The 22,515-nt window shown below is 43.0% G+C and overlaps 1 protein-coding gene across 1 annotated transcript in view; it reads right to left on the bottom strand.

Annotated features, from left to right (window-relative positions):
* Window positions 1-22,515, bottom strand: part of ACP5 (acid phosphatase 5, tartrate resistant) — a 442,332-nt gene that overhangs the window by 236,452 nt on the left and 183,365 nt on the right. The window contains exon 3 of the mRNA XM_044084644.1: window positions 18,128-18,255. Coding sequence (XP_043940579.1) covers window positions 18,128-18,255 — 128 coding nt within the window. The remainder of the gene's footprint in view (window positions 1-18,127; window positions 18,256-22,515) is intronic.

The following is a 22,515-nucleotide window of genomic DNA, read 5'->3' as shown; positions in this document are numbered from 1 at the left end:
AACAAATGGTCCAAATACTAACACTCTACCCAAGGGATAATTCAAAAGCTCAGCTTTGACATCTGGAAGTGGTCAGCCAAGCAAACCTCCTCATAACAGTTCCAGTAGTAACAGTCCTGGAAGTAGCATCAGCAGAATAATAAGCATATTTCAAACAGTGGGTAGACACACAGAAGCAATTAGATTAAACACAAAAATTATTTTTTCCCTTAGAAGAGGAAATGGATGCCCTAATGCTCCTCATGATCTCAAAGAGGCAAGCATAAACTTTAACATATGAACATGACAGCTGAGCATTCTAAAAATAAGTGTTGCAGACGAAAGCACTTTTTCCACCAAATCCATCAAAAGCTTTCCTATGCTTGTCAAAAGGGCAGGATTGGTATAAACCAGATGTTTTAGCAGCAGCTGGGTTCAACAGTGCAACAGCTGCTGGGTCTGATCAAGGAGGAGTATATAAAAACTTAAAAGACTGAGTAACTTCATATAATCCATTGCTTTCTTGGAGGCAGCAGGCTGGCTTGGCAGGCAAATTACAGGCTGTGACAAAAAACATCCTCCAATGCTGAAACAGGAAGAATTGGAGTATGTTCTAGAAAACCTAATTGTAATAAATCTTAGTACTTCTTCTGGGACAGTGGAATGTTTTCATGGTTCCTACAGAAACAACCCCTACATTCTGGAAGTAGTTTCAGAGAAAGAATCTTTTCAAATGGACTGGCAGAAGGCACTGTCTCCACATAATCTGAATTAGAAACCTAGAGAGACAAAACACAACCTGTTTCTTCACAATCATTTTGTGGTTCAAAAACTTGAACCACTTCAGAAAATGAACAATCTCTTCTGTGAAGGTTGGGTGCTGGGCTGGTAACTTAACACTTTAGAAAATACCACTGACAATCAATCTGTGAGTCAGTGATCTGCTGTGGTGACCCTTAACCAAGAAAAGCTGAAAGACATTTTATGAAAAGCAGCAAAACTTGAAGGGTCAGGAGCCTAACTAAATCCAGAATTAAGCCCAATAAATCACTCCTGTTGTGACTGAGAGAAGAGAAAATGTACATTTCAAGTTTTTGCTTTCTTTGACAGAAATTTCTGAAGAAGCAGACTCACATTTGCCAGGACCCTCCTCCCTCTCCCTGTCCCTTCTCTTCGTACCAACAACAGTGATTCTCCCTTGCCTGTCAAAGGCACTCTAATAAATCACAAAGAATGTGTCTAAACCCCAGTGGTCCACAGTGGTTGTAGGAACTATGCCAGAGGGAGCTAAGGAAAAACAATGTAGAATGAGGAACCAGAAACGGCCACATCAGGGTCGCCCATCTGTGCATGAGACACTCAGGAAACCTGATGTGGTAGAAAAGTGTTTATTAATTTTTATCTTTTTGTGGCTGGAAGAAGGAAGAAATGAGGAACTGGTAGGTTGTTCCATGGTTAAGCCAAAAAAGATGACTTGATTCCTGTGGAAGCCAGTAGTAAGTAAAACGAGTAAGTAGGAAAAAAAATTAAAATCACTTTAAACACTTGCATCAGTCCCCAAAAGTAAAATAAAATAGCTTTTAGTAGCAGCAGTCCACACAAATTCTTTTTACAAAAGTAACAAGTAATGCTCCTGTTTAAAAGTTACAAAGTTTACTTTTCCACATTTACATTTTATGACAGAAATTGAATGTGGACATTTTTCCACACAGGAAATGTATCTGTTAGACAATGGATAGCATTAGCCAACTGTTGACCTGTGAAAGCCTGCAAGAGGAGTGTTCTTTAGTGGCAGGGAAGTCCTAAAGGGGTTTGCACCCAAACCTCTCCATTTAGTCAGCCCAGCTGAAGATGACCGATATTCCTGGTGTGTGGTAAGTGCCTTTGAAGCTTTAGAGGCTGGCTGGCTGTTGTATTCCATGCAAGATACAACCCATAAAGTTAAGCTACTGCAGCAGTGATGAACAGCTTTAAATCGGCTTGAGCTGCGTCATATAGAAGAGTTAGCTTTTCAAGCACAAAGATCCCAGAGAAGAACCAGCACTTTTCTAGGTGTACTACTATGTAAAGCCCCTTTCAAAATCTGGTTGACTTAGGATAGGAAGAAAGGGAGATCAAAGGGCAGGAAAGTAGAAAAAGACAGAAGAATCAACAGAAGAGGAAGAAAAGCCAGAGACAATAACTCACACAGATAATCAAGAACTAGAGGCAATCGGGCATTAAAGGGGTTGTGGTTCTTGGAAAGGCAGCAACTAGAAAATATTTTCCACTTACAAATAGATTTCCAGACAGCAATTTGTAGCCTCCTAAAGGAACTGGTGCATGTCCTCAGAATGAAAAGGTGCCTAAAAGTATATGAGGAGATGTTCCTCATAGTTGCATCAAATCCTGACTCCTGGGTGCATGAGACATTTGTGAGCGTCTGTCCTGCTTTAGTCGGCTACAGTGTTTTGCTCTGATGGAATACATGATGCCTGAAGAGTCAAAATGAGCAGAGTCGTAGCAAGTCTGCAGAGGGGTTAGGAGTCGATTACCCCCCCCCCAAGTCTGCAGAGGGGTTAGGAGTTGATTACCCCCCCCCAACAAGTTTATTTACCACATCTAAAAACTTGCGGGAGGCTGATAATGATTTAAAACATTTAAAGCACTTATTATTGTCATAACCTGACATTTTTGTGCTTTTGTCTGTCCTGTCTGTTCACACTTTGCACTTTAACCCCTTTTGAAATAGCCCACCCCAAGCAAAGTCTGAAGCATCAACTGTGACAGACTGAAGAGGAAAGAGAAGTGGCCCATCCACCACAGAACTTACAAACCCCAGCACAGGGATCTGAGAAGATAAAGGGTGTTGGTACGGAGGGAGTCCAGAGGTACCATTACATTTTCCTCTTGTAACATATGGCCAGGGGAATCATAACAATCATAAAAGCTATGTATCCCAAAAATCCTGAGACATTCCTAGGCAAATACCAGACTTTCATTATGAAAAACTCAGGGACATCATTTTTGTACATCTCTACATTGTCAGGAGGCATAAAAGCTCTTCCCAAGGGCAGAATCTTGCAGGCATCTCAGGAAAACTGTTCTATGAGAAGGGATGAAAGAAAATTTTTGTTGACTTGAAACACCAGACTGAGGAGGAGTTTATGAACGTTCATCAAGCACTTTCGACAACCAGTAAAGAGTCTGCAAATACAAGACAATTCTCCAAATAAGGAAAATGTTAATGCCTTGAAGGCTACAATAAGCATTTAATGGAGCTCCAAAACATCTTAAGACACACCAGAAATGTTTACCAATGGAAATGTGGTGGTAGACATCTTTTATGTCTAGGATGTGGTGGTAGACATCTTTTATGTCTAGTTTTACCTTGAAAGGTAGTAAAGGGATAAGAAGTTAGAAGTAACGGGGTCTGAAGGGATAGCATTTTGAACATGAGGAGCTTGACAAAGACTTTTTTTAAACAAGAAACATCTTTATTAAATTATCATGTACGACACAGGCCATTTTACATTTATATAAATGAAAATAAACCATAGCAACAATCTCAGTTGCAGATATTAAACATTCTAAATCGTGCCAAAACTGCAGCTGCAAACATTATACATCACTTAACATATCCAGTCGTCAGTCAACCATTACAAAGCTCACAAATCCTGCCTTCTTTTAAACCTTGTTCTTCCTGTGCATGTATTGATCCCACATTTCCTATTTTTTCCTATGTAACTTGTTCCTACCTTTTTCTAAAGATCAGAGTTCCAGTTGTTTTATCTCTGCTACTATCTTCTCTATTTCTAGAGAAGTTGGTTTGGACTTTGATTTCCATTTTCTAATAATTGCGTTTTTGGCAGCCATTATAATTCGACTCGACAAGGCCTTACTATGTCTAGGCAATTGCAATTCTGTAGCACAGCTCAAAAAATTATTTCCCTAGTTACTCCAATTTGTTCACCCATCATCTCTGACAGAGCAGTTTGCAGGGAATCTTTAAAGTCTGCCAACTCATTACACTCCCAAAGCTTGTCAAAAAGATTGAGAAATGAGAGGTCTAGCACAGCTCTCCAAGTTCCTTTTTTCTTTGGCACCAAAAACAAGGGGGATGGAAGGAGGGAGCAGTTACTGCAGCAGTGATAATTTAAATATCTAATGTTACAGTACGTTTACTTACACTACTGTACTATGTACATCATATTGATCACTGCTGCAGTAGCCTTAGCTATAATGGTAAATTACCCTTGCTTACTACATTTGGGAAGTGGAAGGAGACCGGTCCAAAAACCCCTGGTGACAGGTCCTAACAAAGCCTGATCTGTACCCAGAGGAGGAATCATGCCTGTAATGCCTTGTAAATGTATGTACTGAGGACCAAGTAGCATCTTCAAGAATACTTCTAGAAGTGACAGATGAAGCCAAGGCCCTGGTAGATTAGGCACTGACCATGTCTGTAAAAGTTTTGTTATGGGGAGTATTACAAAAGGTAACAGCCTTAGACAACCATTTGAAAATAGTCTGTTTTGACACAGGTGTTCCTTCTCACCTTAAAAAGTCTGAACAATTGATGTGAGGATCTGAAGGATTAATTTTGTCAAGATAGTACCAGAGTTGCCTGTGGACATCCAAGGTATGGAATATCCTTTCTCCCTCATTTTTAGGTTCAAGAAAGAAAACAGGAGATGGATAGTTTGGCTTAAAGTAAACTCTGATACCACATTAGGAATAAAAGAAGGACTACTTCGCAAAGAAACCCCATCTGGTATGAAAAATATGATAAGGTTGACCCACCATAAGAGCCTGCAACTCAAATACCCTTCTTGCAGCGGTTGGAGTCAGAGCAATCAGTAAAAGTGAAACCTCAAGTCAGCCAGATTAGCTGCTTCAAACAAAGCAAGTGTTGGCTTCTCTAACACAAAATTAAGAACTCAAGAAGGGGATAAAGGTTTTTCTTGGAGGCCTCTTATGTAAAACCCCTTTCATGAACATCCTGACATGAGATGGTACTGAATGAAGAATATCCTTGGGCAATTATGCTGAAATGGCCCAACAAATGAACCTTGATAATGAATAAGAAAAGGTCATAGGATAGTAACTCACAAATACTGTAAAAAACAGAAATCTAACCCTGAATGAGTGCTAGTTATATTGTTGTCACAAACTTGTAAAGAAAACTTCCATTTGCTAAATTTTACGTTCTTGTAGCAGGCCTTCATTAGTGCCTGCTACATGTTCTTAGTAAACAGATGCCTAAAAGGAATTCAAACCCTATCATTCAGGCAGTCAATTGAAGATGATTAATGTTGGAGTATCTCAAATACCTTTGTTCTTGTGCGAGTAGATCCAAACTCTGGGGAAGCTTGTGGTAATTGTCTGTAGCCATTTCAAAAAGGAAGAACCACAGTTGCCTGGGCCAGAAGGCAGTCACTATAATTATCTTGAGGGATTCTTTCTGAATCGCCAAATATTAGTGGAAATGGTGGAAAAGCATATGGGAATATTCCTATCCAAGGAAAAGGAAAGGCATTTGTATTCCAGACCTTCCTGTATGGAGTCCTGGAAAAGAATCTTGTCAGTCGATTGCTCAGAGAGGAGGCAAAGACTACCTGAGGAACTTCCCACAGATGGATTAAATCTTGGAAGACACATTGATCTGGTTTCCATTCATGAGGGTCTGCCCTAGTCCTGATCAGCTTGTCTGCCACAGAGTTTTCATCTGGCAGAATGTAGGATTCCTGCAGAGCGAGTCTGTGCCGTGAAGCTATATCTCAAGCCAACGTGACTAGTCTGCAAGGGGGATACAACTTGGTTCCCTCTTGTTTGTTGAGCTACCATATGACTGCAGTATTGTCTGTAACCACTTGAAGAGGTCATGGGGACCAAAGCTGGTTCAGAAACAGGAGTTCCTAGACCATGGCAAGCATCTCCTTGATGTTTAGGTTCCTGAATTCGTTCTTGGTGTCCCACACCCCCTGCATTTTTCTCTCTCCTTAAACTGCTCCCCAAACACAAACAGATGTGTCTGTGATGAAACTGCTTGGAGCAGGGAGGGAGAATGGGAGACCTGGATTTAAGGACATCTGACGTCTCCACCAAAAGCTCTCTCTTCTGACAAACCCCAGCACTGGGATTTGACAAGATAAAGGGTACAGACTACTGTATCTTTCTCATATAGAGTCTTGTGACGGGTATCATGAGAATCATAGTTGCCAAAATTCTTGCAGCGACTAAAGTATGCGTGGAAAACCTTAAAAATAGATTTAAAGATCTATTTTTTCCTGGGGAAGAAATCTCTTTGAACTGAGGTGTCTAGGTGACAACACAGGAATACAATCCTGTGTGAAGGAGTCGAGAAAGCCTTTTGAATGTTCTCTTGGAAACCTAGCACGTGTTAAGAGATCTCTCACCCAAGACAGAGCTTCCTAATGCTTTGAAGAGACTCTGCAAAGATAAGCAAATCATCTAAATATGGAAAAATGTGGGTACCCTGTAGCCTGAAATAAGAAGCTAGACACTTTGTGAACAGTCCTGGTGAAGTGGATAGTCCCAAAGCTTAAGCCAGAGAACTGATAATGTGATCCGGACAAATAAAACCTTAAACATCTGAAGTTTGGATGAACAGGGATGTGATTTTAAGTCTAGTGTTACTAGGAAACTTGAATGAGGAAAAGATGTAACTAGCTGTTTTAGGAATATTTTGTATTTGGGCACGATTACATACAGGGTTAGGATAGAAAGATCCAGAAATGCTCTCCAAACATCTTCTTTCTTTGGCACTAGGAACATCCTTGAATAAAATATCTTTCCCTTCCTAGGAAGAATAAACTGGTTCTATTACTCATTGGGATAACATGTGATGAAGAATATGAGGAAACAATCGTCTGATTTGGAGGATGAGTAATGACTCCCAGGAAAGAAAAAAATACTTCCTACTGCCATTGTAACCTTGATAAATGATCTTCTAAACTCATTTGTATGAAACAATCTGTTGCCAAATAGAAAACCAGAGATTCAGACTGCCTGGAAGAAAAAGGGGCCAAGGTGGGAGGGGGGGGGGGGGTCCACACTATCTCTTGAATAGTCATTCAGACTTGTTAGACAGTTGTTGATTTGGGAGGTTTTAGACTTGTTGTTTTGGAACTTTATTGCCATTTCTTAAATGTCTGTTTACCTGAATTCTGCTGAGACTGTTTATTCTGTTTTTTTTTCCTCCAAAAACTAGATGAGGAGATGGACAGTGCCTTGAACAATTTGAAATAGTAGGGATGAAAAAATCTTAATGATTTCCTTGATCAGCTTGCTCCCTTCATCACCATACTTTTTAACCTCTTAGTGCAAGAAATACGGACAAAGCCCGACAAAATGGGTGGACAAAAGCCCAAAAATGGGGAAAGGTTTTAAATATTGCACTTACAAACTTAGAACATTGTTAGAGTAACAGGGTTTGTTTTAACAAACATTTTCTAAAGGATTTGAAGTCTGGAACTCAAATGTATGCTTTTACTGTCCTCAATCCTCAGATCATTCCAATGATTTGCCAGAAAAAACACAAATTTTATGAGGAACAGACCAAAATTATAAGCCAAAAATCTAGATAGTGGAGAGGTATGTTCAGCACACTTTTTTATCACGTCTGCAGCAGAGGGGCCAAAAAGTAAACATCTTATAGGTTCACAAGTTGGTACTAGGCAATCGGACCTAGGGCCTATACAAGCCTAGCCAAAACAATTTCCTGGCTATTTCTTCCCACAGTATTTAGTTCCCTGGACCACTGTCTAGCAGGGTGACTGACGTGATCCCCAAGGTGAATTTCCTATCTCCCATCTAATCATCAAGGTTCCTTTTGAAGACGGCCAAAGAGGCGCACTGCTTGACATGTATGGGCAGTCTATTCCAGAGTCTGGGGTGTCTCTGGGTCAGGAACCTATCCCTCCAGCATGTTTTGTTCGTTGTGATGACAAGATTTAGATCCCTGGAGCGTGCGTCTTGGAGGGATTGGGATTTCTTTAAGTGTAGCATGTCCAACAGCTCTGGGTTTGACATGGCCTTGTATGTTAAGCAGAGATCGCCTCTGAATAGAAGATATGCAACAGAATATAGGTGGAGTTTTTTTAGATGGTCAGCATAGGGCATCTGCTTTAGGCCTGTGATTCTTTTAGTGAGGTATTTCTGCGGCCTTTCCAGTTGTTGTATATGTCTTGAGAGGTACATATCAAATGGAGCGTTGTATTCTATAACAAGTCTAATGAGGGCGAGTACAGTGGGACAATTACCTCCTTTTTTCTGGATGAAAAGCCCTAAGTGATGAGGTGTGCTACAGAGAAGGATTTCCTGACTGTTGTGGCGATGTGGTTATCGCAGGTGAGACCACTGTCCAAGGGAGAATTTAAAACCTCATTTTTATTACTATTATTCAGGAGGTTCTGAAAATGCAGCCATGCATACCTAATCAAAACAGTACCAGTGGCCATAACCCTAGAAGTAGTATCAGCAGAGTCATATACACACTACAAACAATAAGTAATGACCCGTGCAATATTTAAAACAGATTTTTTTTCTCACAAGAAAAAAAAAAGCAGATAAAACATTACTCATGCTTTCAAAATTTGTCAGAACAAACTTTAACATACAAGCCTGACAATTCAAAATCAAAGTTGCAGATGTATATACACTTTCCCCATACCTATCAATATAATTTTCCTAGGTCTATATTATGTCCTCGAAAAGGCAGTTCAGCGAACGGCATTTACATCGAAAATGCCGGTCAGTGAACTCGCTCTTGTGGGGTGCTGCTTATATATACCAACTCTGACATCGCACTACAGTGAGAAAAGGACAAATTTTCCAGTCTTCACTGTACTGCAATCTCACTATGAACAGTTCGCTGACAGGCATTTTTGATGTAAATACTGTTTGCTGAACTGCTTTTTCGAGGACATAATATGGACCCAATTTTCCTATCCTTATCAAAGAACTGGACTGGAATTAACTAAGTGCTTAGCAGCAGAGGGATCAACTAAAGCTATAGCTGCTGGGAATAGTGTATAAAAAAATTAAAAGACTGAAGAACTTTTTACATCCTATCTGGCTTTTTAAAGGCAGTTGGCTGACTATCAGGAAAATTGCAGGGCGTAACATACACATCTTCTAAAATGGACAAACAGGAGGAATGGGTGTAGGTTCTTGAAAATCCTTCTGTAACAACTAATTTTCTGAGGATTGAGAAACTTCAGTGTTCTCCCACAGAAAACACTGGCACATTCTAGCAACCATCTCAGAGAAAAAGAAATGCCTACAGGGTGAATCAGAAACTGAGCGCTTCTCTGAACCTGAATCAGAAATCTGAGGAAAAAGAACTGTATCCATCTGTCCATCTTCCTGTTCAGATTTAGAATCTTGAATCTCTTCATGAAAAGAAAAATCCTTCTTTCTTTTACCAGAAACTAGTTTACAAGAAAGATCAATAGCCTGAATTAAATCCAGAGCAAGACCAAGTAAACTACTCCTAATCAAAGAAATTTAAGAAGGAGTAGGTACACACTTGGTTTTCTGTTTCTTTTTGACAGGAAAAATGGGGCCAACCATGTTACTAATGGCAGCAGCTGCTTCCCCAGTGAGGGGCACAGCATTCTGACATAAAAGGAAAACCTTCCCTGTTCCCTCTCCTAGGACTGACAAGACTGTCTCTTCCCTGCCTACTGAGGGGATTCCCAACAGCCACAGAGGACGTGGCTAACCCCCGATCCATAGTGGCTGTAGGTGGTACACCAAAGGGAAAGTACAGTTTTGTACCTACCACAAATGTAGATGTTCGAGTGGTTATATTGCTGCAGTCATCACACTTGGGTTATCCTGTCATCAGGCAGTCCCGCAGTTGGCCGAATCCCAAAGTCTTGGTCCGGCGTCGGTTGTCGTCGCCTCTTCCCTGACATCAGTGCGACAGGGGTACAAAAGAGACAGCCGATGCCATTTTCTTCAGTTTTTCTTGCCCCAGATGTCAGGTGCCCCTAAGTAGGAAGGCAATACAATATCTATGCAACAATACCTTAGTAGATAAGCAATAGTACTAGCTGTTAGCAAATACACCATATGGACATGCATCCAATAGATTGAAGTACATGGAGTTGTAACACCCTGGCATGTAGAGGGGATGGAGGGAGGTTAACCTGGGCTGCAGCAGTATAACCACTCGAACATCTACATTTATGGTAGGTACAAAACTGTACTATGTTCATCGTGCTATACTGCTGCAGTCATCACACTTTGGTAGAATCCCAAAGCTATGGAAGGATGGCTGGTACTAAACTGGGTTAGGTGATGCTAGGATGCCCTGCAGAACTGCAGTGGCAAAACCAGCCCTGGTTTTTGAGTATAATGGAAGGTTGTAGTGCTTGGTAAAGGTGCGCACTGAACTCCAAGTAGCTGCCTCCAGAATGTCTTTGGTTGGAACCCCTCTGAGAAAGGCTGCTGAGGTTGCAGAAGCCCTGGTAGAATGGGATCTAATATTGACAGGCACTGCCTTCCCATGGTGTGAGTAGCAAAAGCGGATACAATGTGCTATCCACTTGGAGATGGTCTGTTTTGAAATAGCCTTTCCTTGTGAACCTGCAGCATATAATACAAAGAGTTGGTCAGTTTTTTCTGAAGATCTTTGTCTTATCTAAATAGTAACTTAGCTGTCTGTGAATGTCCAAAGAGTGAAGGAGCCTTTCTCCTTTATTCTGTGGTTAGGATAAAAGGTGGGTAAATGAATGGTCTGATTCAAGGCCACACTGGATACTACCTTGGGCATGAAGGTAGGGTTAGTTCGTAAAGAGACTCTGTCCCGATGGAAAATGATGAAAGGTTCCACTGCCATAAGTGCTTGTAGTTCTGAGACCCTGCGTGCTGAGGTAATAGCCAGTAACAAGGCTGTTTTCAAATACAAGTATTGTAGTTCTGCTGAGAATGCTGGTTCAAAAGGAGGTAGTGTTAACTTTTCTAAAACTAAGTTCAGGTCCCAAGTTGGTGTCGGTGGTTTTCTGGGGAGTCTTATACTCTTAGCCCCTCTGAGAAACTGTCTAAGTAAAGGGTGTGAGAAAATTGGGGGATCCGTATTATATTGAGCTGAAATGGCTGAAGCATGGATCTTAATGGAGGAGAAGGAAAGGCCTTTGTGTAGCATCTCAGTTAGGTATTGCAGTATGTGAGGAATGTTTGGAATCCAAGGATTTTGACCTTTAGCCTGATGCCATGCACAAAATCTTTTCCATTTGTCTGAGTAAGTCTTCCTGGTGCTGGGCCTCCTGGCCTCCATAATTACATTCAGGACGTCCTTTGAGAGAAGTGTTGATTGATAATTTAAGGAATTCTCCATGCAGCTAAATTTAAAGTTCTGAGCTGGCTGTGACAGGTTTGACAGTTTTTCTGAGTCAACAGTAGTGGGAATTGAGGCAAGATCCATGGAGGGCTGTGAGTCAAGTTCCTTAGTAATGGGTACCAGTGCTGGCGTGGCCAGTCCGGAGCAATGAGGATCATTTGTGGTCTCTGATCTGACCTTCAGTAATACCTTGGTCAATAGAGGTAGTGGAGGGAAGGTATGGGCTATCAGTGTTGTCCAACTGAATGATAGAGCGTCCACTTTCCAGGCTAGGGAGTGATAAGTCCTTGTGCAGAATTTTTGTAATTGGCAATTGTTGGGGGATGCAAATAGATCTATGTCTGGACATCCCCATCTTTGAGTTATCATTGAAAATACTTGTGGGTGTAGTCTCCACTCGTGGGGGTCTGCCATGTTTCTGCTTAATTCGTCTGCCAACATGTTTTCCTTTCCTGGCAGGAATTGTGCTTGTAGTTGTACTTGGTAGGTCAAAGGTCATAGCCTGTCTGCAAAGGGTAGGAGTGTGTTCCTCCCTGTTTGTTTATGTACCACATAACTGTGGTGTTCTCTGTCCTCATTAGAAGATGTCCTGGATGCAAGAGGTCCTTGAAGGCTGTCAGGGCATTTTGCACAGCTAGCATCTCCTTTTGGTTGATGTGAAGATGCATTTGTTTTGCAGACCATTTGCCCTGTATGCACTGTCCTGCCATGTGTGCTCCCCAGGCATAATCTGAAGAATCTGTTGTCATGGTTTGGTTTGCTGGAGGTAAGACGAAAGGAAGACTATTGTTTGTTTGACATGCTTGAGCCCACCATAGGAACTCTTTTTGAAGGCAGGGAATGATAGGTATATTTGTTTCGAGGCTGTGCCTGTGTTGAGACCATACACTTTTCAGGTACCATTGTAATTTTCTCATATGCAGCTTTGCATATGGGATTAGATGAATGCATGATGCCATGAACCCCAATGCCTGCAGGATTTTCCTTGCAGTGAGCTGGGTAAAAGTTGCTATCTTTTTGAAGTATTGAGTCAATTGCTTTTGTTTGTCTGGCGTGAGGTAAGCCATCTGGGCCGTTGTATTTAAGCTGGCACCCAGGAATATTATTTGTTGCAAGGGTATTAGTTTTGACTTCTTTTTGTTTACTGTGTACCCTAGGCAACTGAGCAGTTGTGTTACAAAAGCCAGATGCTGTAATAGAATGTCCTTGCTGTCCGCTTGGATCAGGCAGTCATCCAGATATGGGTAAATTTGTATTTCTCATTGTCTGCAATATGCAATTACTGATGCCAGGCATTTCGTAAATACTCTGGGTGCAGTAGATAAGCCAAAGGGCAGTGCAGAGAATTGATAATGCGTTGTACCTGCCAAACATCTGAGGTATCTTCTGCAATCTTGTCTGATAGGGACATGCAGGTATGCCTCTTTGAGGTCCAACATTACCAGTCAAGACTCCTTGCCCAGCATGGGATGGAGCTGCTGTAGAGTGAGCATTTTGAATTTGGGTACTTCCAGGTATGTGTTCAGAATTCAGAGGTCTAAGATGGGCCTCCAGGCTTTGTCCTTTCTTGGGAGTAGAAACAGTCTTGAGTAAAAACCTTGGCCTTGCTCTTTTGTAGGTACCTTTTGAATTGCTTTCATATCCATAAGAGCTGAAATTTGCTTTGAGCCTCTGCCCATTGGTTTGGAGGCAGATTTGGCATGCCTCTCATCCGAGGTAAAGTGTGGAAATGAAATCTGTAGCCTCGGGTAATAATGTCCAGAATCCATTTGTCCTTTGTTATGATGCGCCAATTTTGTGGAAATAGAGCCAGTTTCCCTCCCAAAGGTGCTGCCAGGGCAATTTTGCTTGGCAGGCGAAGAGGGAAGTCATTGTGTTTATTTCCTGAAAGGTTGAGATCTTTCGTCTCCACCTCTGAGTTGCTGTATGCCATTGTCTAGGCCTGAAAGAATCTTGTGGCTGGCCTCTGCCCCTTGGGTGCCTGTACCTACCTCTTTGGGGTCTGTCTGATGCAGGAAAGGACCATTTTTTTGATGGCCAGTTTCTGCTGAAATGAGGAGGTTGTACCTGTAAAAAATCTTTAACTGTTTGCATAGATTTTGCCTTTTCTTCCATTTTCTTCAAAACTTCCTCTGCTTTGACACCAAATAACACATCTTTCTGCAAAGGGGCATCCAATAACTTTGCTTTGACATGTTCTGGTAAGGCTTGTTCTTTAAGCCAAGCATGCCTACGTATGACAGACCCTGTGACAGCTGCTCTACATGAGGCTTCCAATGAATCAAAACCACACTGTAAGGTATGTTTTCCCACTTGTTCTGCTGCATGCAGCAAATCCTGTATCTCTTTCAAATCTAGTTGATCTGTCTGAGGGATCAGCTTCTGCTTTAACTGTGTAATCAAATACTGTTGGGTATTTTAGCATGTGGAATTGGCAGTTCAATGCCCTCATGGCCAAAGTGGCAGAAGTATACACTTTCTTTCCCCATCTTTCTAATGCTCTGGAATCTCTTTCAGAAGGGAGTGGATTCTTAGCAGTAGAGGCCTTAACCCCTTTGGGACCCTGGGAAATGGTCTCGGAGTCTGCATTAGGGCTTTTGTATAGAAACTTATGAGTATCAGGAACTCGGTAGTACCTGTCTGGTTTAGCTGGAGGTAAGGAATCTTGGTTTAAACTATCATCCAAAATGTCTAAAACTGGAGGAATTGCCAGGGGTCTATGCTGTGGAAGAAGAAGAAACTCACGGAGTCTTTTCTTGGAGTCAGAGTAATCTTGGCCTTCCCAGTGGAAGTGTTCCCTCATGGTGTGTAATGTTTCCCCAAAAGAGTAGTCTTCGGGGGGGGAGACAGAGGGAATGGACTCTTCAGCATCTGAGTCTTCATAAGGAGGGAAGGAGTAATCCTGGTAGTCAGAGTTGCCTGAGGAAATGGATGCTTGGTCAGAGGAAGGATAATCTTCCTCCAGTCTAGGCCTTTTGTCAGGTGGGGGTTGTGATCCCCTGATAAGGGTAATTAAATCCTTGGCCATCTTAAGCATCTGTTTTTTAGGCATAGGTGCCTGTGGGGGGGTGTGTGGCCCCGGTTTTCTAACTTTCAAGGGGGCTTTGAGCTTAGCATAAGGCTTGGCAGAGGCAGTTGTCTGTTTGAAAACACCCTCTGAGACCGAAGATCTATTCAAAGTTTCCGGTTCCCCGTCGGGGCTGGCATCCGAGGAGTGAGGTGTAACCGGATCCTAAGGCCCAACGGTTTCGGTTTAGGATGCCGTCAGAAATTCTGACTCAGCGATAGTCAGGGGCTGCGAAGGTGCCTCGCTGAAAACTGGAGAACCGGCGTCAGGCCTTGCTGAGGCCTCGGTATCTGGTCTTGGCCTTGGCTGCCGGTCCTTATCTTTGCGTTTTTTAATCATTGCTGATGTTGGTTGCTCTGACGGCATGCTATAGTTAAATTTTCTACCAAAATAATGCTGGGCGAATTCTGCCCGACGCTTTATTGTACGTTTGTTGAACCTAGCACAGAACCGATAACCAGAGACGTTGTGGTCTGGGCCTAGGTAAGGAATACAATAAGAATGAAAATCCTTATGAGGTATTTGCTTCCCACAAGAAATACAATTATTAACTTTGTCTGACATCGGTCTGAGGCAAGAAAAGTTTCCCCAATGGGGTACTTAGCTTTAGAGAAGACTTCAGGCTGAAACTCTATTCGAAAATTTCAGGAGCTGGCTGACCGGCACTTGCAAACTGCTTCTGCTTCGGTCACCGCTCAGCAAGAAAGACTGAAGAAAATGGCGTTGGCTGTCTCTTTTGTACCCCTGAGGCACTGACATCAGGGAAGAGGCGACGACAACCGACGCCAGACCAAGACTTTGGGATTCGGCCGACTGCGGGACCGCCTGACGACAGGATAACCCAAGTGTGATGACTGCAGCAGTATAGCACGATGAACATCTGTGGTAAAAGATGAGTGGTCTGAGGCACAACAAATGATCTCAACAGAATGACCCACGTGTAGCTGATGCAAATTGCTAGCCTGTTGTGATGGCAAAGTCTGTCTGCTTAACTTTTACTTTTTTTGCTGGAAGAAGGATCGACCATGGTACCAGTAGTCTGTGCCACTGTCACGCCAAAAATGGTGCATCCTTCCCAGTGAAGACAAGCTGCAAATGACGGTAAACACAACCAGTCCACAAAAAGTTTTTTTTTTTTTGTCAAAAGACAGTAAAAAGCATTTTAAAAACATTCTTCCAGACCCACAAAAGAAAAATAAACAATTTCTCTGCAGAAAAATGTTTTCAGTAACTTCACACTACTTTAAAACTGACAGAAAAATAGTACTTGGTTTAAAAGTATGTTACAGCCTCAAGACAGTCCAATAAAACACCCCTAAGCTTTAAAATGATGGCTTACTTTCTTCTTCAGATAAGTTATTAATCAACAACAAAATGAAGAAAATGGAAGTTTTTTTTCCCAAAGGGAAGTTATCTGCCCAGCAAAGGAAAGCACAAGCCGACTGTCGATCCTTGAAAGCCTCAGCATAGCTCTGAAGAGCTTCACACCCAAACTTGTCTTTTAGCCAGCTCAGCTCAAGCTGCCTCTCACTTTGGGTGTGTGGAAGGTGCACTGAAGCTTTCGAAGCTGGCTAGCTGTTATACCCTTGGCAATATATAACCTATATAGCTAAGGATACTGTAGCAGTGATCAATATGATAAGCACTGCCGATATTAGAAGCAAGAAAGACAGAAACCGTGAATACCAGTATGTCGACACAAAGAGTGATCTACCATAACAGCGAACCACATATTGAGCGAAAAGCAAAACACCAAACAGATTTGTTTGGCCAGCAGCGCGATCCTGAGAATAAGGGAATATAACCTTTTACCGACTGTAGTGCAATCTCGGAGTTGGTATATTTAAGTAGGGGGTGTGTGGGGGGATGCAGCCCCCCACATTGGGAGGGGGTGCAGGGGGTGCACAGCCCCCCCTGCAAAAGTGTGTTATGTTACTGTTATGTAGTTAGTTTAGGTACACCTCCATGGCACTCTTGGTTAGGGAAATCCATTTGGTGTTTTGGTTTTCGCTCAGTACATGGTTAGCTTTTATGGTAGATCGCTCTTTATGTGTAGATGTATTTGTATTTGTGGTTTCCATCTTTTGTGATTCTGATACAGACCCGATAAACATCCTCTACTCCTTTACCGATTCTGCCCGATACTACCTACTACTAAACTGCAAACTCTTTTCCAGTTCTCATTCTCCTTGCCATACATGCAAATCATACTTATAAAACTACTGAATCCAGCCACTTTTATTTACACTCACACCTTAAAAATGATCTTACTTAACTTTTAGTGTAAATAGTTACATAATGCTGCTGTACATTATGTTTTGTTGCTAAAAAGTATTGCTGTGCATTCCCTTTAGAATCTTAGTTGGTAATTAAATGTAAATCACACTGCCTTTGTATTTTCCTTGTCTTTCCTTGGCTGAGACTGAAATTGGTCATTTATGATCAGTAAACTACCCTGATTAGCAAATTTTAAATAAAATAAAGCGAATCACAGCATTGGCAGTGTAGCTAAATGCAAAAAACACCATATTTACTGTCTAAGCTGAGTCACATTATCAGGTACAAATTACATTTGTTGACTACAATGAAAAACAAACTCACGGCTGCCCTAACAAAAGACATTCTGTAGTATAACAAAATCTAAACAACAATTGTGTTTTTATGCATTAGTGTTTTTCTTTTGGCTTTTCCCGGTTAGGGGTCAACACAGCGGAACTCCAGTCCGCTAATAATTGGTAGTCGATTTTTACGGAGCTGAGGTGCCAGCCCGATGCCCAACCATCAACGAAGGCATTCCCATTCATGCATGTCTTTCAAATTCCACTCGACCGTGGGGAAGACATACAGACTCCACACAGAAGGCGCTCCAGCCAAGAATCGAAAGGGAGAACCTCTTGCTGTGAGGCGACAGTGCTACTGAACATAAAATTATTTAGATATAATGAAAAAATAAAAGTACCCTTGGAGGATAAATCAAAGGGTGGTAATGCAGAGAACTGATAATGTGATCCAGATGCACGCACACACAAGAGAGACACACACAAAACATTAAGAAATGTATGAAATTTGGATCGCTAGGAATTTGATATGCATCTTTTATATCCAAGGTGACCAGAAAACTTAAATGGAGGATAAGGGGTAACACGTTGTGAAGGGATAGCATTTTAAACTTGTGTACTATCACACACAGGTTTAAAAAGGGAAGATCCAGAACTGGTCTCCATAAATCTTTCTTTCTTTGTCACCAGAAACATTCTTGAATACAAAACTTTTCTCCTAATTGGGGAGGAGGGACAGCTATCTTGCCCTTAGAGAGCAGATGTTGAAAGACGGGAAGAAAAGCGGAGTTTGGTCTGGCAGATGTAATTTAACAAATGAAGTGCACATACTTTTTAACTAGACAAGTTTTGATTTTAGGTATGTTCTAAGGTATTTTAGAAGGTTTGATTTTAAGTGAGTGCCATTTGCTTAGGAAACCAAGTAATGCACAACACAACAGCAGTGTTACACAAGGAAGAAGTGTGTGAGGGAGGAACTGTGCGCATGACTTCTGTTTGCTGGAAGGAAATGGGGGTGGGGGGAGAGAAGTTTTGATGGCCTAGGTAAGCTGGCATCCTGTCTGCCACATGCTGAACCTCAACTTCATTATTTATCAATTTAGAAATGAAATTCTAAGCAGCAGAGAAGGCTTATCTGTATAAGTTAAGTTCACATGCTGATGTGTGGCTTACCATCGTTCAGAAACATGGGAGTAGGAAATCTGTGCAGAGACATTGCCAGAGTGATCATGGTTTCCTGCTACAACATACCACGGCACTTCTTCCAAGGACTCTGCTGTAAATACTTGTTCAAAGGTTTCCTGTGGAGAAAAGCAGAATTAGAGCTTTCCAATGTACAATATTTGCAACGCATTTCCTTTCAGAGTACATAATTTTCTCCCTTCATTCTCCTATGTTCAAGTCATATTACAATGCCATGTAATCTCCATTCACAGAGTTAGCATAATATGCTACAGTGCACAGAATGAGAAGTTATGTACTTACCATAACGTTCCATGTTAGTTGTCTTCTTCTCACCTTCTTTCTTGCTGGATGGGTTCGGAGCCAAACCTCGGCGCCGACTCGGCCAAATACTAAAGCTCGAGAGCTATTTTTACCGGCTCGAGGCCATCCTATGTCCCATAATGCTAGGCGAAATATATCCATATCTCGTTTGATAGCTAACACTATGGACAGACATGTCCCACCACTAGAAAAAGATAAAACTAAGAGCTATGTAGAACTACAAACCTTACAGCTTGTTTGTCACCAGGGCTACCAAAGGGGAAGAAGACCTCTAGCTGAAGGGATAATCCTGGTGACAAGGAAAATATCACCCAATACTCTAGGTCTTCCAGGCTAGGGGGATGGAGGGTGGGACGCAAGAAAGAAGGCGAGAAGAAGACAACTAACATGAAACGTTATGGTAAGTACATAACTTCTTAATGTTAAGTTGTCAATCTCACCTTCATTCTTGCTGGATGGGACAGCGTCCCTAGCACCTTAGTCCTGGGTGGCTCAATGGAACAGACTCTTGAGTACAGTGGAACCAAAACCAGCCCCATTTCTGGAGGCAATATCCAGTTTGTAATGAGAGGTGAAGGTATGAGGCGAGGCCCATGTGGCCGCTGCACAAATAGAATCCGTAGGTAATCTCGCTTGAAAAGCAACTGAGGAAGCTAATGCTCTAGTTGAGTGAGCTCTAGGCTTGGTAGGGAGTTCCTTATGCCTCAATTGATAGGTTAAAGAGATAAGAGAGGTCAACCATCTTGACAAGGTCACTTTGGAAACTGGAAGGCCCTGCTTCCCTTCAGCGTAAGATAAGAAGAGTTGCTCTGATTTTCTCGTTGGCTTGGTTCTATCCAGATAGAAACGTAGTTGCCTATGGACATCCAAACAATGTAATCTTCTCTCAGCTCTGCCAGTGTAATTCAGAAAGAAAACTGGGAGATCAATGGTCTGATTCAGATTTTTTTCTGAGAGTACCTTAGGTAAGAAGGATGGATTTGTCCTAAGAGCCACTCTATCTTTGTGAAAAACAAGATAAGGGGGGCACACAGAAAGTGCTTGTAGTTCCGAAACCCTTCTGGCTGAGGTAATAGCTACCAAGAAAAGTGTTTTCCACGAGAGCAGTTTTAACAAGCAGGAGGCAGCAGGCTCAAAAGGAGGTAGAATAAAAGACGACAGTACCAAATTTAGATCCCATGGTGGAGGAGGGTCTTTGACTGGGGGCCTAAGTAATAGGGTACCCTTCAGAAAGGCTTTGCAGAGCTTGTGGGACATAATACTAGACTCTGACAAGCCAACATGGAAATTTGGAATAGCCAACTGGACTTTGATAGTGGCTGAAGAGGAACCTTTTTGAAAGAGTTCCGCTAGAAAATCTAGAACTGTTTGGACAGGGGCATTAAAGGGATCAACTTGGTTCTTTTCTGCCCAAATAGAGAAACGTTTCCATTTACTATCGTACGTCTTTCTGGTGTTAGACTTGTGAGAGGCAAGGATAATCTGATGTACTGACGGAGAGATTAAGGGAAGTCTGGCTAGGGTTGGAAGTGGAGCAACCAAGCTGTGAGGTTGAGAGATGACAGGGATTGGTGCAGCCTGCCCGATTGATGGGTCAGAAAGTCTGGCACAGGGTCCAGATGCCAGGGCTGCTCCAGTAGATGATGTTGTAGCAACGGAAACCAGACTTGTTGAGGCCAGTAAGGGGCAATGAGGATCATCCTGGATCTCAAGGCAGTTGCTTTCTGGACTAACAGAGTGATTTAGGGAAAGGGGGGGGAGCATAAAGGAGACCCCTGGGCCAATCGTGGACTACAACGTCCCTGGGAGAGAGGCCCGGAAGAGGGTGAAGAAGTCTTGACACTTGCTGTTTTGAGGGGTTGCGAAAAGGTCGCAGCAAGGCTGATCCCACTTTCTGAAGATTTGGTCCACTACTAGTTGGTTGAGACACCACTCGTAGGGCATGAGAATGTCCCTGCTCAGCCTGTCTGCTATGACATTGGACTTCCCGGGAATGTGTTTTGCTACCAGAAACCGCTGAGAAGAGATTGCCCACTGCCAGAGTCTGAGCGCTTCCCAACAAAGAGGGTAGGACCTGGTTACCCTGTTTGTTGATGTACCATACTACAGACATACTGTCTGTCTGTATTGCAATCGTCCCAGTGGGAAGAGAGTTCTGGAGAGCCTGCAATGCCAATAGCACCGCTCTCATCTCCAGGACATTGATGTGCAAGTGGCACTCTAAGGGTTGCCATGTGCCCTGGACTGTCCTGCTCTGAAAATGCCCCCCCCCACCTGATCAGGGAGGCGTCCGTTGTCACGGTGGCAACCGGAGGGGGGAGAACAACCGGTCTGCCTTGAAGCACCTGGGGTGAGTCCATCCACCAAGATAGGTGTCGTTTGCAAGACTGAGTGATGAGAATCTTGTGTGACATGGGAAGCTGCTGAAAGGACCATTGGGAAAAAAGCAACCACTGTAGTATCCGCATATGAAAACGAGCTAGGGGGAGCAAGGTGATTGTTGCAGCCATCAGACCAAGCGTTTTCAGTATAAACCTGGCTTGGACCCTGTCCTCTTGTAGCAGGACTTGAACATGACTGCGAATGTTGTATACTCTTTGCGTAAGAAGATTTGCTGACAACTCTACCGTGTTTAACACGGCACCTATGAAGGTAATATGCTGACAGGCAACAAGGCAGATTTTTCAAAATTTAGAGAGATGCCTAGCGCTTTGCAGGTTTGTACAGCATAATCCCTGGCTTGAAGAAGCTGATGCCTGGTGGTGGCAGTAAGGAGCCAGTCGTCCAAATATGGAAACACCTGGAATCCTCGACATCTCAAGTGAGCCGCAACCACTGCCATGCATTTGGTAAACACCCTGAGGGCTGTGGTGAGGCCAAAGGGCAAGGGCTCTGAATTGGTAGTGACTGGCTCCCAGCCGGAAGCGGAGAAACCTCCTGTAGCGCCTGTTCATTTTGATATGGTAGTACACATCCTGAAGGTCTATACAGCACATCCAATTATCCTGACCCAGAAAGGGAAGAATGGACTGTAGCGTGACCATCCGGAATTTTGTTATTTGAACCGATTTGTTCAGTCTGCTGAGATCCAAAATAGGTCTCCAGTCCCCTGTCTTTTGTGGTACCAAAAAGAATTTGGAGTAGATTCCGGATCCTTGTTGGTCTGCCGGGACTGGTTGGATGGCTCTTTTTAAAAGCAGCTTTGAAATTTCTAGTGCTGCTTGGCCTCTCAGACCAGGTGGAACGTCTGGAAGAGGCCCTTTTGGTTGATGTGGGGTGTGGATAAATGGGATTTTGTAGCCCTCGGATATGATCGACCGTACCCATCTGTCCCGCGTAAGGGAGGACCAGGCTTCTGGGTACAGCGAAAGTCTTCCCCCGACTGCCTCCGAAGGTGGACAGTCGGGCAGCTCCTCAGGGGTGCTGAAAGGGTTTGTCAGAGAAAGATTCTCTGCTACCCTGATTCTGCGGACACCACCCCCTGCCCCTAGGGCAGCGTCTGTTATTGTTCCCTCCTCTGCATCTAGAGGGAAGCTCACCACGTGCGTCCGGCAGAACTCCCTGAGGTTTGCGGAACCACATTTTCCCGCCCTTTTGACCCTTAGGATATGGTCTAGAAGGGGTGGAACAACGGACTCCCACGGCAGAGAGAGTCTTGCCTTCTTGTTCGCACCTGGTTAAGGTATCCTTCACTTGAGGTCCAAAAAGAGCAGAACCATCAAAGGGGGTGTTATTGAATAACGCCTTGAAGGGGTCAGCAATATTGCAGAGCCGCATCCAGGCATGTCTCCTTACAGCAACACCAGTACCTGCGGCTCTACACACTCCATCGGCTGCATAAGAGATGAGCTGCATGGAAGAGTTGACGATAGAGTTCAGGGTCCCTAGCTGGGAGTTGATCTTTTCCTGAGACCCCACACCTGTTGGGTCCTGCAATGTTTCACCCAGTTCCTTGAGAAGGTCCCTCTGAAGTCGGGTGAAATGGAATAAATAATTCAGCGACCGCATAGCAAAGGTCGCTGAGGAAAACATCCGCTTGCCATACCTATCCATCA

The sequence above is a fragment of the Protopterus annectens genome, chromosome 9.part0 (assembly GCF_019279795.1).
Source record: "Protopterus annectens isolate FY-2018-M chromosome 9.part0, PAN1.0, whole genome shotgun sequence".
NCBI classification, from domain to species: Eukaryota; Metazoa; Chordata; order Ceratodontiformes; family Protopteridae; genus Protopterus; species Protopterus annectens.
This window is presented reverse-complemented; position numbering and strand designations above follow the sequence as displayed.